General features: G+C 32.9%; 1 protein-coding gene, 1 long non-coding RNA gene and 1 pseudogene across 3 annotated transcripts; all 3 read right to left on the reverse strand.

The window, feature by feature from the left end:
• Positions 1–3,677: 3,677 nt before the first annotated feature.
• Positions 3,678–12,681, reverse strand: LOC111015793 (uncharacterized). The gene is made up of 2 exons (XR_015792204.1): positions 12,080–12,681; positions 3,678–8,733 (listed from the first exon to the last, which is right to left on the reverse strand). It is a non-coding gene; the product is annotated as an uncharacterized LOC111015793 (long non-coding RNA).
• A 214-nt stretch (positions 12,682–12,895) lies between these two features.
• LOC111015787 (monothiol glutaredoxin-S11 pseudogene) lies at positions 12,896–18,732 on the reverse strand (annotated as a pseudogene). Its single transcript, XR_002602077.2, has 3 exons — positions 18,437–18,732; positions 18,066–18,177; positions 12,896–14,181 (listed from the first exon to the last, which is right to left on the reverse strand). The product of XR_002602077.2 is annotated as a monothiol glutaredoxin-S11 pseudogene (transcript).
• On the reverse strand, positions 15,538–17,151 carry LOC148210452 (glutaredoxin-C11-like). Its single transcript, XM_088126420.1, has one exon. It carries the CDS (start codon positions 16,017–16,019, stop codon positions 15,711–15,713), a length of 309 nt encoding a protein of 102 aa, XP_087982546.1. The 5' UTR covers positions 16,020–17,151; the 3' UTR covers positions 15,538–15,710.
• Positions 18,733–20,138: the final 1,406 nt, after the last annotated feature.

Raw genomic sequence — 20,138 nt, forward strand, 5'->3', positions numbered from 1 at the left:
TATATAAAAATATAGTGGATTGTGTTGTTGTCATCGTACCTCAATTAGATTGGGGCCTTATGTTTGTAGGCTCACGGGGAAGAGGATTTCTTTCCCTCCAAGTAATCAGAGTGGTGGATGTCTTGGGCATAAGAGGTCGGGGCACATGGGCCATGCTCACTTGGTGTGGGGAAGGGTTGCACGACCACGAAAGCTTAGCTCCATTGCGTTCAGAAGGGATAGTTTGGTTGCATGGGTCGCGCTCCTTTTACACGAAGAAGGGTTGTGCAATTGTGGAGGGTGCGCTTCCTTGAAGTGAAGAAGAGATGTTCAGCCATGATGGTGACGTGTGTGTCACGCTCAGCGCGTGAGTGGTGGGCCAATGGGCCAGGATGGTGGTGTGTCTGCCACAATGGGTGCACAAGTGGTGGGCCGATGGGACACGGTGATAGCATCGGTACCATGTTTGGTGCGAAATGGTTGGACTAATGGGCTGCAATGGTAGCGCACGTGCCATGTTGGGCGCACATCGAGCGCATCACATGCGCTGGTGATTGTGTGACCCTCCAATTGGGAGTGTAGCCATTATGGCTGCGCTTGTAGTATGAGCTGCACAAGGGGTGTGGTCCTTTAGGGAGGGTGCGACCGACATGGTCGTGCTTCATGTATGGGTCGTACAATGAGGGATGGCCTTTCCGGTCACCCAATAATTTATTTTTATCAAATTTTTATAATTTATACTATAAAGGTAAAAGAAAATGTATATTACTTTTGTTTTTCACAAAATAAATAAGTATTTTTTTAAGGTTCAAAGTCATTGTTCCATTAAAATTTAATCATCGAGACTTTCTTGAAGAACAGAATAAAAAGGTATTGAGGCGACACATTGCTATTACTAGTTCGATACCACGTTCAAATGCACGAATATTTTCGTTTAACTTAATTTTATAACAACATAAATAAATGAGAAAAAATAATACCAGTAGTAAAATAATAACAATAATAATAAATAAATAAAAAAGAAAATTAAGATGTATATATGCATACTTCATTAAAATATATGTACTTTACTAATTTAATCATTTAATCTATGAGCGTATTTAAATTGCATTATTTCATACGACTTTTTTTTTTTTGTGAATTTTAGATTACATTTCATATTTTTAATATATTGATTAAAAAATGTATAAGTACTTTAATTTTTTATTTTAAAAATGTTATTTTATCTAATTTTGCCCCATTATTTTTTTTAATATTTTTTTGTTTATTAAAAATCCTAAAAAAAATTTAAGCTAACATTTTAGTTTATACTAATTTAACTTCATATTATAATTAAAATTATTTAAAAAATCTTTAAATTATATTATTAGAAAAGGAAGGGAAAAAGTTATATATTCCTAACTTTTTAGAACATTTTTATGTCCTTACACAATTTTTTTTCAACAAAATCAACATGAGAGCTTGTAATAGATCAATACATTTTATTATTTTCTTAAAAAAATATTCTAAATACATGTGACACTAAATATAAAAGAACAATACAAAACAATAGTAACAAAAAAAAAATCAAACTTTAGCTATACACTAATCTAAAATATGTTGATGCTTAACGATCACTATTATTTTACCTCATAAATTATGGAATAGTAATCTCGCAAGCATTGGATTCAAGATATAGATTCGACACAGGTATTCTCTACAACTTGATGAATATGTCACCAATATGATTTTGAGATGTTTTTTAGATTGAATAATATTTGAGAGCAATCTTTGGAGAGAATTAAGTGTTGTGAAAATAAATAGTGAAAGAAAGTATGTTTTTATAGTAGTAGGAGATAAAACGTTACAAAACTTTTGAAATTCTATTATGAATTGTAATTAAAGAAAATAATTTAATTTTATGGTGTAGAAAACCTTTTGTTATTATTATTTTTTTTTATCACACAAATGTAGAAACACTTTTGTGTTCTAACCTTGTTTAGATCATGTACATTTATTACTATTGATAATTAGTAATCAATAATTAATTTAATATTTATAATAAATTATTAATGGCATAATTTTTAAATTAATAAATTAAGGAAGGGACAAAAACGTCAAAAACTATTTTTCCGAGATCCTCCCATTTTAATATAGTATATGCTATTATAGCATATGAAATTAGGATAAGTTTACATCTAATTGTCACATATATTATATAGACTAAAAAGTCGGAAGTTCAAATTCCACAATCTAGTTTAAAAAAAAAAAGTAAATTTGCATATAGTTAGATTTTAACCTTTTGAAATTGAGTCTTGGTTACTTTTTTACACGCTATAAAATTGGTACATGTATGATGTATTTTAATAGATGTGACTCCTTACAAAATGATATGTTTTTTTCACAATTAGGATAAGTAAAGATATATATCAATTACCGTTGAACTTTGGCAAAAAATGCTCTCATGTTTAGTTTTAAATAAAATAAAATAAAAAATCGTTAAACAATTTTACAAACAAATGATATGTTTTTTAAAATTAATTGAGATTTTAAGAATACTTTTAAATTTAACTTAATTCTTCTTGATAAAAGACAATGAATATTATTTTAATTAAAATACAGTTAATGAGGTAGATTGAAAATTTAAAATCATACAAATGATAAATATGTCTAAAACAATTCTAAATTACCCTACTACTTTTTTTTTAGAATATTACCTCACAAAATATGAGTATCTTTTACTATGCTAAATATAAATATGTCTCCCTAACTATAGTTTAATTAATTTATTATTATTTTTTAAGTTGGTTATTATGTTTGTATGTCTATGTTTTTATTAGTTGAATTTTGTATGATGTATTTCTCAGTTAATATAAAATACTTTTAATTTTAATTTTTCAAATATATCAACTCTAAGTATGATTTAATTTATTAGGATGTAAATTTCAAACAAGTAAAAATAAAAATTTATTAGGATGTAACCAGATCCATTTAAACATATATTTTTAACAAAATTCAAACTGAATAAATCGACTCGAGTCAATATAAAATAAATCTAAATCGAATTCAACAAACGAACTATTTTAAATATCATACCAATTAATAAAGAAATATATACCTGCAATCTAGTCTCAAGTATACATTAATAGTATGATTAATGGTTAAAAGAGTTATACTTAGTATATTGTCATAGAATATTTATCCCATATTCATAAATTTAGAAATAATAAGTTGATCTTTTTATGGACAAGGTATGTCAACTTTTATCAAAAATTTTCAATTTTGGTAAATTGCACCAAACTTTTATATATATTACAATATTTACTTTAAAATTGAACCAACATTGCAAGTTTTACGTTATGATTTATTAAAAAAAAAGTTGTATGTTACGATAGATTTTGTTTGAAAAAAATTGTGAGTTTATTCTAACACGTGCTTTACACGTTGTATCTCAATTTTATTTTATCATATATTGATGTTAATTTTACTTTAGAAAGGGAACATCTATCAAATATTACATAATATAAACAAAATACTATAATATTTTATAGATATTTTAAAATATAAGTATAATTTAAAATTCAATAATGTAATTCATGTTAAACGTTTCCATGACTAAATAACAATGACAAAATACTTAAAAGTTGAGATCATAGGTCTATAATTTTATATAAAAAAAAAGCTGTTCAATTATTATATAAAAAATGAGTACTAAAAAATTATCCAATATCCAACTGGCATGTATTTCTCTCATTTATAAATATTAAAATAAGATTACTAAAATATTATTTTAAAAAATATATATAAATGGTTGCAAACTTGAGATTTCAAGGACGATTCTTTTTCTCTTCCTGTGAAGAGTTCTCTCCGTCGTCGACAACTTCTCTCAGGAGTCCTTGCTAATTCCTGCTCTCTATGGCAGCCTCAGAATTACTAGAAGAATGGAAGAACTTCAAGCTGACTTCCGAAGAGGAAGAAATAACGGTTGACATAGACTCTACGGCCATTGAAGATACTGGGAAGAGGTTGGATCTAAGCCTGGTGGGCAAATTGTTCTTTAAGAGATCCATCTTTTGTTATGTTCTGAAGAACACGTTGCGGATCGCTTGGAGACTAGACTTGAATGCTTTTATTGTGGAGAATGCAGGATGAAATCTCTTTCTGTTCTATTTCAAAAGAGGAAAGGACAGAAATAGAATCTTGAATTCTGGACCTTGGACTTTCGAAAAGGCAATACTTGTGTTAACTCTGCCTATTCCAATGATGTATCCATTTGGGTTCATTTTTTTGATCTACCTTTGGAATGTATGAACAGGTTAATGGCTAGCGAATTGGGGAATGCCCTTGGATTTTTTGAAGATGTTGAACATGATGAAGAACGCTATTGCTGGGGCTCAAGCTTGGGAGTTCGAGTTAATTTAGACATCTCCAAGCCTTTAAGGAGAGGTCTAAAACTGAACATAGCAGGTCCAATGGGAGGAAATTGGATCCCAATCCAATACGAACGACTACCCGACTTTTGCTTCTGTTGTGGTAAGTTGGATCATGTGCTTAAGGACTGTGACGATTGTGGAGATGACCCTTCTATCACAAAGAGACATCAATATGGGTAGTGGCTGCATTACCAAGGCACCTCCAAGCCTTTTGGCAACCATTCTCATGGTCAAGGAGCTTGCTCCCTGAACAATAGCACCAGTAGAGACTCAGATCAGGCTGCAGTTGTTACCCACATCTCAGCCATCTCAGCCGGATTCAAGACTAACCAACCGGAAAATCCCCATATGCAAGAAGGCTCACCGGAAGCTCATTTCACGGTAACTTAGGAGCCGTTTCCAGCTTCCAACTCAATGACCGCAAATCTCGCACATTCTGCTGCTGTTACAAAATTTCCAAAATCATCTCCTTCGATTTTGGAAGTTTCAAAGAGCATTAATTGTGAATCCAACCATTCTGCAGACTTTCCTTCTCCAGAAATAGCCTTATCAGAAACAGCAAATAAATGCTCTCTAACTAAAATGGACTTGAGTCCATCTTTCCAAGGAAACCTCCGAACATGGAAAAGGAAGGCACGTGTCAGCCATACAACAGATCCTTTGCCACCACAGAATATTCTCACTAAGAGGAAGACTTCGAGGAGTAATGGCCCAAGCCCTCTTGGCAAAAAACTAAAGCAGAAGCAATCTGATGATCAATCATCACCATGTCCTATTTCTCTTGAAGCGGCGAAGGTTGCCGAGCAACCTCGCCGATCGCCATGAAAATCATCTGTTGGAACGTTTATGGGTTGGGGGATCCCCGGGCTTTCCGTGTGCTTTGTGATTTTTTGAATCACGAAAACCCTCAGGTCCTATTTATCATGGAAACAAAGTGTAATGATTCTCTGACGAATCAATTGAAGCATGCTCTGAATTTTTGTGGTTGTTTCTCTGTTTGTAGCTTTGGTCTGAGTGGAGGCTTGTGCCTTTTATGGAAAGATTCAGTGGAGGTTTCTATTCGCTCTTTTTCTCACCATCATATTGATTGCAGCCTTAACTGGGATGGCTTTTTATGGAGATTCACTGGTTTTTATGGCCAACCCACAGCTCACAAACGCCATTTTACTTGGGATCTTTTCTGCCGAATTCATAATCTAGATGACTCTCCTTGGTTAGTTGGAGGAGATTTTAATGCTCTCCTTTGGAGTAATGAAGCGTCTCGCCCAAGCTCTTATGATACAGCTCACATTTCTGATTTCCGTGGTGTTTTAGACCGCTGCTCTTTAAGGGACATGGGTTTCTCAGGTTCTCCTTTTACTTGGTGCAATACCAGACTTCAGTCCAATCAATTATAGAAGCGTCTTGACAGATTCTTATGTAACGATTCTTTCAAAACTATGTTTTCCAAGGCTGCAGTTACTCATTTACCATGGTCCAAATCAGACCATCGAGTTATAGCTCTTAATCTTCTCCCGCCACATAAAAGAAGTGGCCGTCACTCTCCGAAACCTTTCCGGTTTGAAGAAATTTGGACCTGAAATCCGGATTGTGAACAGATTATTAGCCAAGCTGGGCATTGGTCCTCTAGTCCTCCATCCTATTCTTTTATAGAAAGCATCACAGCATTTGCGCTATCGCTGAAACAGTGGGACTCCTCTAATGTAAAGAGCCTTTTCACTCAAATTAAAACTCAAAAGGATGCTCTCTCAGATGCTTATAACCAGCCCCTTCCTCTGGATTTCAATCTCATTCACTTACTGGAGAACGATCTGGCCGGCCTCTTTGAACTTGCGGAAATATATTGGAACCAACACTCTCGTGAAGATTGGCTAAAATGGGGTGACAAAAACACTAAGTGGTTTCACAATAAGGCCACTATGAGGAAGGAAAGAAACTATATCAAAGGAATTATGAACTTCATTGGCCATTGGACAGAGAATGAGTCAGAAATAAAACAAACGTTTTTGGACTACTTCAAAACAATATTCTCTTCTTCACGGCCATCACCGCTTGATATTAATGAGGTAACTAATCTAATTCCCAATAGAGTTTCGGCAGAGGCAAATAGCTACCTCACCTCCATCTATACCGAACAGGAGATTGTGACTGCTGTTAACCAGATGTTTCCGACAAAATCTCCTGGTCCAGATGGTTTTCCGACACTCTTTTATCAGCGATATTGGGGTACCGTTGGTCCTAAGACAGTGGCAGCTTGTCTCAGTATACTAAACCACCAAACTTCCATTCAACAATGGAATGATACATACATTGCCCTCATTCCAAAAGTCAAGCATCCAAAGACTGTTTCAGATTACCGTGCTATAAGTCTTTGTAATGTTTCTTACAAGATAATTACGAAGGACATTGCCAACAGGCTCAAACGGGTAATTGATGCGGTCATTTCTGTCTCTCAGTCGGCTTTCATTCCCAATCGCTCCATTTCAGATAATATTATCATTGGGAATGAATGCCTTCACTCTATCAAAAATAAGAAGACTGGCAATTGTGGTTTGGCAGCTCTGAATCTTGATCTGAGCAAGGCATTTGATAGGGTTGAGTGGACCTACATTGAAAGTATCATGCTTATCGGGATTTGCCCCACATTTGGGTTACCCAAATCATGAACTGTCTTTCAATGGTCCGCTTTTCTATTATTCTGAATGGCCATCCTAGAGGACTCTTTTCTCCATCTCGTGGCATTCGTCAGGGTGACCCCTTATCTCCCTATCTTTTTCTTCTCTGCGCGGAAGGTCTCTCCATATTGCTCCAGAACGCAACCAACATGGGACATATTGCAGGTATCTCTTTTGGGAACAATTGTCCCCATATCTCTCATCTTCTTTTTGCAGATGACAGTCTCATATTTCTTAGATCACTTGAATCTGAATGCTTGGTCCTCAAAGATATTTTGATGAGATATGGGAAGGCTTCTGGTCAATGCATAAATCTCTCCAATTCTGCATTGCTTTTCTCTCCTAATGTGCATCCTGAACGTCAACAATATCTCCAAACTATTCTTAATGTCCGACTGGTAACTAATCTTGGCTCCTACCTCGGCCTTCCATCTTGTTTCTCTAGAAGGAAAGGCTTGGATTAGCAGTTCTTAAAGGACAAAATTTGGAAGTCAATGCAAGGATAGAAACAGACTTTCTTCTCAGTTGGGGGTAAAGAAGTGTTAATAAAAAAGCATTGGCCAAGCAATCTCATCCTATGCCATCGGCATTTTCCGGCTTCCGAAACGGTTTTGCAATGAAGTTTCACAAATCTTCGATGGCTTCTGGTGGGGCTCTTCAAATGACAAAAGGAAGATGCATTGGATGAATTGGGATACTATGTGCCTCCCTAAAGAACTTCGAGGCCTAAATTTTCATGATCTCGAGGGGTTTAACCAAGCTTTACTGGCGAAGCAACTTTGGAGAGTTTTGCGGCATTCGAATCTTTTGGTCTCTCAGGTCCTTAAAGCTTGTTACTTCCAGGAAAGTGGTGTTCTTCAAGCCACAGGCAAAGTCGAAATCCTCCTACTTTTGGAAGAGTTTTCTTTGGGGAAAGGATTTATTAGTTAAAAACCTTCGTATGAGGATTGGTAATGGCTTAACTATTGATGCCTTTATAGATCCATGGATTCCCATGCCTTTAAATTTCCAACCGCTCCCTATTAATCCTTCTTCCTTGGTAGCAAAGTGGCAGATTACATTCTCCCTAATGGAGAATGGGATTCTCGGAAGGTATATACTTCCTTTAGTCCAAAAGATTGTGATTAATGGTGGAAGATCAACTCTAGGAGATGCACTAAATTGGTTGCTGGAAATTGAAACTCTTTCTCTTTCCTTCTCTTCAATTTGTTTTTCTCACATCTCTCGTGGTTGGAATCAATCTGCGCACACACTTGCCAGACATGGCTTTTTGTCTGCTGCCACGTGCTTTTGGCAACGTTCTTTTCCTTTATGGTTATTAAACCTAACTAAGGGTGACTACCCTTCATCTGTAGCTCAAGAGGCATTTATCTCTTAATCAATTACTTTTTGTTCAAGAAAAAAAAAGGACGATTCATTTTGAGAAGATGTTGTAGAGGTATGCGACAGGTCAAGAAATCTCTCATCTAATTAATAGCTAACTTTGGCTTTCTATGAGATTGATTGTCGTTCTTCTCTCTTGAATTAAACCTAAAACTTAACCAAAAAAAGTAAAATATTTCCAATAACTTAGCCATACCCAAATATACTTAGCCCCAATTTCATATCCAAATGCTTCATTTTTCCACAAACAAGACAACTCTGCATTATCTTTATTGTATTTTTCTCTGCAAAACGAAAGAAAAAACTTGGTCATAAACCAATTTCTTACTAAATAAAGATACTTAAAGATGAACTCTGTACATTTACTTCATGTAATATTCAAAACATATAAGGATATAACAATTGACAACGTAGAAGAAGTTCAATATACAGAATAGAAAAAAAATGAAGAATGAAAAAATGAAGAATGTTATTTGGCTCTAAAGCATTACTTTAGAACTATGTCTATAGTAATAATTATAGTTGAAAATGAGAAAATGAAAAAGTCATGTATTTATCTGAGTTTCATTTATATTCTCCTACCCCTCCAAATTCTATTTTTTTCTTTCTCACATGAACTTTCTGTCTCCCTCAAAACTCTCTTCCCCACCTCGTCAAAATTTTATCTCTCATTAATTTTTTTCTCATTGTCTCCACCTCTCTTCCCTCTCTACCATATAAATTCCTCCAAGTCTCTCCCCTCAGACCACCTACCATATTCTCCTTAATTAGGTTCAAACCCTTCCAATTATCTCTCTTATTTATATTTCTTTTATGTGATATGTCTGAATCAGTTACTCAATTAAATTATATTTTTAATAAATATATAATAAATTGAAAAATAGGATAAGATAGTTTTATACTTAATTTTAAAATAGGATAAGTTAATTTTCTTTTTACCCCTATTTAAATGGTTAGAATATGTATTACCATTATTCTTACCTTAGAAGGGTGTGAGAATTTTTAAAATCAATTATATTTATGACCAAATTAATTAAGAGAGATAGTTGGAAGTAGTTTTGTAGCATTAATATTTTTAATATTAATGTATGGAGTAATTTTTTTATTTTATTATATTATTAACTATTTGTCACATGGAGGTTAAGAATAAGAATTTTTAAAGCCTAGCTTTTTATTAATCCAATTAATCGAAAGAGATAATTAGGAGAGTTTTTAGTAATTTGAAGGACTTTATAACATTAGGAATTTCTAGTGTTAATATTAATAAAATAATTAATTAAGAGAACAACGTAACAATAAATAAGAGAGATATTTGGAAAAGTTTGAACCAAAATGGAATATCGAAAGGTTAGCCTTCAAGAGACAACATTGGGAGAGACTGAAAAAGGAAGGAAGAATTTAGACGGGTAGAGAGAGGTGAGAGATAGAGTTAATGAAAAATAATATTAATGAGGAGAGATCAAATTTTCCTGAGATGAGGATAGAAGGGAGAGAGAAAACTTGAAACTGAGAACATAAATGAAACTAAAGATAAATCGGGTATTATATAAATAATCCAGGTTAAAATCGTCCAATAAATGTTTCTACTACATCCGGTCGTTCGTTTCGTGGGAATCCAAGATTCCCATGAGACGGACAATGTAAGATATCCGGATATCTCGAGATGCCCGGATATCCTAGAATGCCCATACTAAGGCATCTTACGAGTTTTCATCTACTTCTTACATTTTTGTCCTTCATTTTTTTCTCCATTTTTTTTTCTTTCATCAATTTTTTAAATTTTTCCTAAAAAATTTCTTTATTTTTATTTTTAAATTTATAATTAAAATAAATTAATATACTAATCGTTTAATAAATAACTTTATGCTATTAAGTATATTTATTTACATGTAAAATAAACTACCATTAAATTATATAATATATCCATTTATTTTTAATATTGTGAAGGAATTATATTATTAATAATATTTATAATCATAAATATATAATTGTGAAGCAACATTTTTTCCCGCCAACAGAACCGTGATATTTTTCCTTTTAGAAAAAATATAATGTGATGATATGATAAATAAATTTTATCCAAGATAACAAAAATTATATAATTGTCCTTTCGAAAGACTATTAAAATTGAAAATGAAACTTATATTAAATTAATAATGAATTAATTTGTTCTACAAAATAACATATAAAAAATAAAAATATATTAAATTAATTCGAATAAATCTATTATATTAGATGAATTTTTTATATAAATATTTATGAGGGTATGTTTAGAAATAAATCAGCCAAATATTTCTGAATATCTTTAAAAATATTCCTACGAAACAAACGTGGTTATCTGGAGATGACAGACATCTAATATTCCGGACATCTGAAATTTTAGGCATCTCTAGATGTCGGCCATCTACATTCCCGAAAAACAAACAGCACCTTGAAGAAACTTAAATGGTTAAAAAAAAATCTTTTCATTTCTCATTTTTAAGAAATTAAATGTTTTTTTTTTAACAGGTAGATTTGGGAACTATCCTCCATTTCCTGCTTTTCATTTTTAAGAAGTCTCACAAAATTTAACAAAGGTCAAACATACCTTCTTCCCTTTTCCTTCTTAAACAAAAACGAGGAAGAGCATTAAAGAAACAAAACAAAACCAAAAGGGTAATCAGTTAAAAATGGGGACATTACATTTTTGGCTTGATATCTCAAAAACACATTTTATTAGTCAATCTGAATTTAGCTCAATTGATTAAGATATATATATTTTGATTAAGATATATATATTTGACTAAAAAGTCATGCATTTGAACCCCTACTAAAAAAAACTTTTTATTCCTTACCTACCCCACAATTTGATCTCAAGCCAATTATTCCCTAAGCACTTTATTTCTTATGCACAAGGAAAAATCTATTCATATTCACAAACATGAAAGAAAGAATAACTTTTTTTGCTAAAAGAAACCAACCATAGGCATAATCCAATGCAAGAAGTGGAGGTTCCATTATTTTGAATATCAAAAAGAAGAATAGAAGAAACATATCATCCATAAAACATACCAAAACAAGAATAACTCCTAAACATAATAATCCAAATATGTTTTTACTAAATTTAAAAATAAATTCCAAACATGTCATGTATTTCCTATTTCCTTTCGATTTATTTTAATCTTCAAACAACAGCTTACTCTATAAATTCGAAAGTTCAAACTATAACTGAGATGACAGGTTTTTTCCCGTAGTTATAAATTTCATTCTTACTTGATTGTCTTAAACTCCACTACTTGTATGCTGGTACAAGTATAACTCAATTGGTCAAGACTATATTTTCTTCCCTATGGGTTGAAGGTCCGAATCTACTCATACCCTATTGAACCAAAAAAACAAAATGCATGTTCTCTGTTAGGATTTTGTCCAAAATGCTTTTCATGCTATCAAATATTTTTGGTTTCTTTCTATCTACAAAATCAGCCAAATTTTTACTATATCAACTAGAAAAATTGATTTCTACCATCCACTTCTATTCTCAGAAAAGCTTATGCAAAACATCAAAAAGTTTTTCAATAAACTTATGATTTACTGCAAGAAAAAACTTCCAAGAACCGAGTTGAGCAATATTCTTTCAAAAAAGTAAAGTACCTGTATACGGAGAAGTAAAGTACTTGTATACGGGTATCGCAGAGATGCTCGATCGATCATCACGAACTATATATGGCATTAGCATCAAAAGTATGAAGCTTGGATTTAGCTGAGCCTGCATAAAATCTATACTAATGATACCGACCGCTGAAGGGAGGATTATCACAGACATAAGCAGAAGGGAAATCAAAAGGGAATAAATATGAAAAGGAATGGAATGTGATGCCTATCTTCATATGAGAAAAAGTTTGAAGAATCCCAGCCCCACATGCAGGAAAAGTTGAGCATTCTTCTCTCTTCAACTTTTCCAATAGAATGTGGAGGACTGCTATGGAAAATTCAAAAGCAGATGATTTCAGAATAACATTTCTTTTATGTGAAATTATATTTAACATTAATTTGCATTTGCTCCTAATCAATATTCTTGAAAAATACCAAGTCTCAGCAAGTAGTCCAACTGATTCTTTGACCAGAGAATATAGTATCTGATTAATGGAGCGTTCTAATTTTTATGAATACGATCATAATTAGAATTTTCGGGCACTCGGATACTCATACCAAGTCAAAATCTCTAAAGTATTGAAAGTATAATCACGAGTCTGTTGTACCTGGGGTCGACTATGCTTCAATACTTGCAGACAGAATTTCCAGCTACTTTAGTTCTCAAAGAGTCTGATAAGGAAGGATTAGTCAGAAAATCAAGGCTGCTACTCCGGTTTCGGTTTCAGTCTTAAGATTTAAGAATGGTGGGGAAGGGGAGAGATTAAATGCAACTTCGTAGCATGTTCAGAGTCCTAGGCACCAACTGGCAAAATATAAACACAATAAAATAGGAGCCAACTTTATTAACAATGAAAAACGCATTACAAATACTACACAGCTAAACAATTGCTACATAATTCTCGACACATACGACATGACATAAATTATTGCATTAATAAGCTTCGGCCAACTTATTATTGTTTTTTTCTTCTCCAACAGAATAGTGAATGGATTTAGTATTTAATCAAGGCATGACTTTGCACCAGCATTTTGGTCAGATCACCACTAAGGTGGTGCGACATGATCTCATTCGTGGATCCGACCAGCTTTCCACCGATGAAGACAGCTGGTACTGGTGCATTGCATCCCAACTTTACGAGCGCTTTCTCTATTTCCCTGCAGTCAGGGTCTTGGTCAATCTCATAAACAAAAGGATTGACTCCAAGTTCCCCAAATAGAATGTTAACTGCATATGATAGGCAGCACGAGCTTTTGCTGAGTATGACCACACTCCTCTCTGCAGCCAACCCTTTAACCTTATCCATACCTTCTTAATATGATAGAGTTTTCCTTGCAGATGATATGAAGCAAAGAAACAAAAGTACACTTGATATATCTAAGGTTTTTTTTCAAGTTTTTTTAAAACCTTATAACCTTTTTGGACCAAATTTATTCAAATTTTCCAAATGGTTATATAGGCTTTAAATATTAAGAAGGAAAAGTGTACAAGAGAAAACAAATATCGAAGCTTCTTGTTATATGAGTTTGAGCTCTCATGCAAGACTATTTATAGAGACAACATAAGGAAGATTGCCTTCTTTATAGAAAAAAGAACGTTCAAAAGAGCTTGTGCTTTAGTTAGATGCTCAAATTAATAAAAGTTTAACTTTTTAAAATGAGGACTACTGTTTCCAACAGGCTGGACAAGTTGAGAGGTTTTCTAATTTAGAGGATACGACTATTATATTATGCTGCTATATGAATCATTAACCATTTGATTTGTAGATTATGAGTTAATCATACTTGTATTAGTAACACAATCAAGTGGTGATATTGATCCTATTAATCTTTTTCTGACGTGTAAAAACAATAACCGTGTCTTCTACTTTGCAGAGTTTGTGGAAATGAGAATATAACTATTAAGAGACAATAAAACAAAAGCAAAAAATTCTGTAATGACAGTCAATATATACCAGATTCTTGCAATCGCCATCTTTGAATCCTTACCCAGAAAGACTTCAGTGGCTGCAATTCTTTGTATTCTGTCCACCAACTTGTATGATTCCTTGTATGTGGAGCTTGCTTAGCTTCATTAATCTAACAGAGTGATGTTCCACAGCCTGGTGAGCACACAGATATACAAAATTGAATAAGGTTAAACTTTCCCCCTTTATTCAATTGACAGAGTCCCCCTCTTCAAAATGTTAGCTTCATAAAAGACCTTGTCACCGTAATTTCTAGGATATAACTAAGCCCATGATGACTGTTAACACAACAGAGTATATCCTGTTCTTTGATGCAATACACACACTGTTTATACTTTAGATTAAGCTCACATGCTCGCCACTTAACCTATATGCTAAGGGATGTATGTATATAAAATAAAGCATAATCCAATTCAGTTATTGAATTTGCATCTCCAGAGTTGGTCTTGACTCAAAATGTACGAAAAAGTTCATGGCAAGCATAAAAGTTATAGTTTCACCTAGTTGTCCCTGCACTAGTGAAGGATCTAACTAACTAGATCTGAAATGTTACAAGTTGATTGATCAAATTAATCCCAGAAATAGTTTAACCAGCAAAATTAATGCTCAAAACTAGAGGATAAGGGCTCTGATGCTCAATTTGGAAATCCAGAAACAATTCGGGCATGTATTTCATAGACATAAGATCTATTTTTTTTATATGAAATTTATAACAAATGCATTCCAAAAACAGGACAACAAACAGCCTAAGAGCCGAGGTGGAGGTAACCCCAAAAAGGAACTAAAGCAAAGCCTTCCAAACATACAAAATCATGAAGAGATTATAATTTAAAAAAAAAAATATATATATATATATCTTATAGTTCAAACACCACCAAAAAGATGTGTTGTACATTGTTCCACAAAAAATCTTCCGTAGACAAAGAATCTTGAAAACCTCCGTCGTTTCTTTCTTTCCCTAACTGCCACGAGATAGCTCTAAAAATGCAATTCCATGGCACATTCGCTTTTCACCTGGTGATTACATATGTGCATGTCTTTATCAAAAGGCCTTGCCTAATAATTAAACAATGATGTGCACAAGCAGCTTCAGTCTGGCAGCAGTATGAAGATCATGAAATGCACAACAATCAACAAGTACATATTATTGCCCATGATAGCTCCAAACAGAAGAAAATTCAATTTGCAAAAAGAGATTTTCATTTAAAGTGCATAATTCCTCGTTGATGCACCTTCATATTTTAAATCAATGGTAGACTTGAAACCAAAAACTACCAGTTTTATACACAGAAACCTCTCATGTGATGATGTCATATCTTATTACTCACTTTTTAGGACAAAACTAATAAATAATTTATTCTACTTCGGTAGATAAAAGCAAATCTTACATATCAGACAGTGTGGTAGGTTCTAATGTCTAATTGTTATTTCTATTTTCTTCGTAATGCACAAAACTGGAAGCAATACTGAATTCTAGGAAAACTTATCCTAGCATTTAGATGTCTCAGGTAAGCATGGCTTCATATTATACAGTTCAGTAAGTAAACTCCATAACTATTAGAGTCTTCTTACAACATTTTGTACGAGCCTTTTCAACATAGTAAAAGCGGAAAAAAAACAAAAAGAAACAAAGAAAGAGCCATCAGGTTTTGCTTTTTGTAGCATTACAACCAGATGGCCTTCGCATCTATCAACATTTGTTTCAGGTCCCCATTAACATGGAGAGAAATAACATCTTTTGATGTACCTATAAACTTTCCTCCTATGAACACAGCTGGAACAGAAGGGTTGCACCCTAGACCTCTAAGAGCCCAATCAATTTCTCGCCCATTTGCTTCATGGTCAAGCTCATGAATAGCAGGGCTCACACCAAGCTCATAAAAAAGTGTCTGGACGCTATGACATATGTAGCATGAGCTCTTGGAAAAAATCACTACTGCTTTCTGTGATGCCAAGTTTCTCAATCTATCCATTAAATTCAATCACTCTTCTACCTTCCAAAAGATTTTATAACCAAATATTCAAAGATAAATGAAATGGCTATAGTAATACGAACAAAATATGGAACGGGAAAAGGCCAAAGGTTTTAGAGGATCGGAAAACAAGAAGCTGAAAGAACGAGGTAAGCTTGTATGTTTGCTTAAGCTTGGCTATGGTGACTTTGCATAAATGAATGTATTTATAAAGGCTGGTGAAGGGGTGGTGGATTGAATTGTTTAATCGAAACAATTTGGAAGACATAAGTAAATGGATAGAAAAGTGCAAGTTCCTTCAGATAGTTGTTTGGATAATGAAAACAGCCCTTACCGATGATTTGCTTGATAGTGACCCTCCTTTTCACAACAAAGTTGCATATGGCATCACTTAAGGTGGAATGGTAATGGTAAATCTAAAGACACGTCCTTCAATCTATGTAAAACCATATTATGGTTGGAATGAGATCCATCACACAAAAATATTACCAGAAAGCACTTTTATTTGGCCAATCGGGGCGATAGCATCAGCCATTAAGAATATCAATAATATCATAGCTAGCAGTAATGAAATCTTGAGCATAAGGCATGGAAATATAACTCCATTTATTATAAGGTGCGTGAAAGTATCAAATAAAAATTTTATACAATCATCATAGATCGAGAAGGTCTCGAGCCTTTGAAATAAGAGAGTTTTGTCATCCTAATTTAAAAACAATGTCAACCCTGATTCGTCATACTCGAAAGAAGTAGGAAAATAAGAAATCATAGAGGAGGTGCATTAATTCGTATTGGACATGGCAGCAACTTGCATAAGACAGTGAAATATAAGTCTGCAGCTTATGTGGAGATTGATTAGAGTTCATCCTATTCATTTCCACCTTTGTATTCATTGGTCCCAATTAAACATATGGATCAGAACAACTTAGTAGGACATCAACAATCTCCGCCCCTTCCAGGAGGGAAAGGAAAATGTGAAAACAAAAACTAAAATGAAGAAACTCGGACAGATTCTTACATATCCCTATCAAACTAACTTTATAGACATTAAGAATGTTTATTTCGAGTAAAATATGAAAGATAAAATGCATGATGCTCATTTCGAGTAAAATATGAAAGATAAAATGCATGATGCTCACTGGTATATTAAAAGCAAGGGTCACCATTTCCATTGATTCTTCCTCATTAAGATTCTGCTGCAACCTTTTCTTGTCATGAATTGAGGATAAGGCCAGCATTTCAACTAACCCCTACACCCACCTCTCATGCCCTCTTGATTTCACCTATGGAATCTTAGATATTAATGCATCTTCATCTTTGTTCTACATGATCTTAAATGCATGAACATTCCAAGTTGAGAATATTCTACTTGTTTGCTGTGATCATTTAAAATATGGCATTCATAAATGCCACTGGACACAAAGTAACCATTAGTCAAGTAATAAATAACATTAACTTTTCTCTCTTAATGGACTAAATTTTTACACTTAGCATTCGAACAAATCTCCGACATATATCTTATGTAAGGGTAACATATATATATATATATTTTTAAAAAAAGGTATATTAAGTATCTCTACATAAAGGATGGACTTTCAGTTTTGCAACCACCAGCTACAGAGAGAGACCGGCGGCATAAGAATAGAATAGTTTTTTTTAGTAACAAAATGTCCAAATTATAGAGTGTGACCTGAAAAGCAAATTCTAATAATTAATCATTCTGGTCTATCATTATCAAACCATCGTCACACCTAAAAGCTTACAAATTAAGCCAAGGCAAAATTTAATCATTTAATATATTCTCAAACACAGAAGGAAAATCTAATTATTTAATCATTCTCAACCCTACTCAAATATGAGACTGACATTAGCTCATTGGTTCATGAGACACTCAATTAACAATATGAAATCGGGAGTAAATAACATCCCAGAAATTCAATTTAAAGCTAAATTATCAACACCGAAACCTAAATTTCGAACCCACCGTATATTTTATCATTTAATATATTTCTCAAAATTAATCTTCGAAGTCAGTGAACAACATACATTTCTGGCAGTTAATTGCGTTGAAGCCATTGATGATGTGATAAAACCCCCGCAAAACCTATCTCGCATCATAATCTGGATGCGTCACGCACAGACTGCGCATATCCTCATCCTGATACAAGGAATAATGTAAAGCTAGATAAGTCGGCTTCAAACTGTTACGTTAATGTGGACGAGGGAATGTCAACGAGTGAAGGAGACGGATTGAGATGCAAAACGTGAAACTCAAGATTAAAGAACCGTGTCTGAGAAGTCGCCGTCAAATTCAGCAAATACGCCATCGACACAATTGAAAATTTGAGGTTCTAAGTTTTGAGCTACGTCAAATAACTAAGAAAATTCATAGAAACTGAGCAGAGATTTCAACTTACGGATTGATATGACGCGGAACCTTCTTCGTGCTTGATCATGATATCATTCGTTGTGGAGAGAGATTCCATTTGAATTATATGTGAAATTGAGTGATCGAGAGGGCGAAATAATCGAATAGCTTCCATTAACAAGATGCTGCGGCGTTGTCTTTCATGCCCCAATTTTATCAATCTCTTTCACCGCCTTGTTCTCTCTGTTCATCAGAATTTTAGAGTCTGATCATACAGGAAGAAAAAAAAAATGATTTATGATTATGCAAGCCGTTTTCTTTTCTTTTCCTTTTCTTGTTTCCCTTTCTGGAAGAAACAGGTGAAACTGATTCGATTGATTTGAATATATTTGTCGGTATCAATTCTGTTTCCATATTATTGTTTTTATTAATACACGTAGCTATCCAAATTCATAACCTTTCGATCAAGCTGATATTCTTTATCGTTGTGTTAAACCCACCTTGGCTTTTTCATATTATTGTAATTACATTGTACTAAAAAGAAAAAAATAATTTGATGTTAAAGTCATAACTCAATAATTAGATGTCTATTAATTCTTCCCGTTCATTTGATGTTAAAGTCTGAAGGTTTAAATCTCTATCTCATATTTGTTATACTAAAAAATCTATTAGAATTCACTCATTTTAGTAAAGATCAAGCTTTAGATAAAATTAAATTTGAATGATACGAAGAACGACGATCTATTTTTTTTAGTACAACTTGTGGAGGTAAGATTCGAACTCATAACCTTTTGGTCAGAGACATGTATCTTAACCGACGATCTAATTATCTATATCTATAATATCAAGGTGTCATTTGTTTTTCGGAAATGTAGATGACTGACATCTAGAGATACCTTAAATTTCATATGTCTAGGATATTAGATGTCTAAGATGACTACGTTTATTTCTTAGGAATATTTTTAAAGATATTCGGGAATATTTGGCTGATTTATTCTTAGAAATGTGTTAAATTTATAGAATGTTCCAAAAATGCCCTCTTAAATATTTATATAATTTATAAATTCATCCAATATAATAGTTTTATACGAATTAATTTAAAATTTTTATTTTTTATATGCTATTTTGTAGAACAAATTAATTCATTATTAATTTAATATAAGTTTTATTTTCAACTTTAATAGTTTTCCAAAAATACAATTATATAATTTATGTTATCTTGGGTAAAATTTATTTATCATATCATCATATTATATCTTTTAAAAAAGGAAAAATATCACGGGTATATTGGCGGGAAAAAAATGTTGCTTTACAATTATATATTTATGATTATAAATATTATTAATAATGTAATTCCTTCCCAATATTAAAAATAAATTGATATATTATATAATTTAATGGTAGTTTATTTTACATGTAAATCTAATGTACAAATATACTTAATAGGATAAAGTTATTTATTAAACAATGAGTATAATAATTTATTTTAATTATAAATTTAAAAATAAAAATAAAGAAATTTTTTAGGAAAAATTTAAAAAAATTGATTATGGAGAAAAAAATGGAGGACAAAAATGTAAAAGTAGATGCCTCAACACGGGAATCTTAGAAACTCGTGTTTCAAAAGGGCATCCAAAACTCGTAAGATGCCTCTCGTATGAGCATTTCTATGATACCCAGGCATCTCGAGATTCTTGGATATCTTACATTACTACAAAACAAACATGAAAATCCAAATGTTCGTCTCATGG

The sequence above is a fragment of the Momordica charantia genome (assembly GCF_013281855.1).
Source record: "Momordica charantia cultivar OHB3-1 chromosome 7 unlocalized genomic scaffold, Mcharantia_2.0 BLBB01000007.1, whole genome shotgun sequence".
Lineage (NCBI taxonomy): Eukaryota > Viridiplantae > Streptophyta > Magnoliopsida > Cucurbitales > Cucurbitaceae > Momordica > Momordica charantia.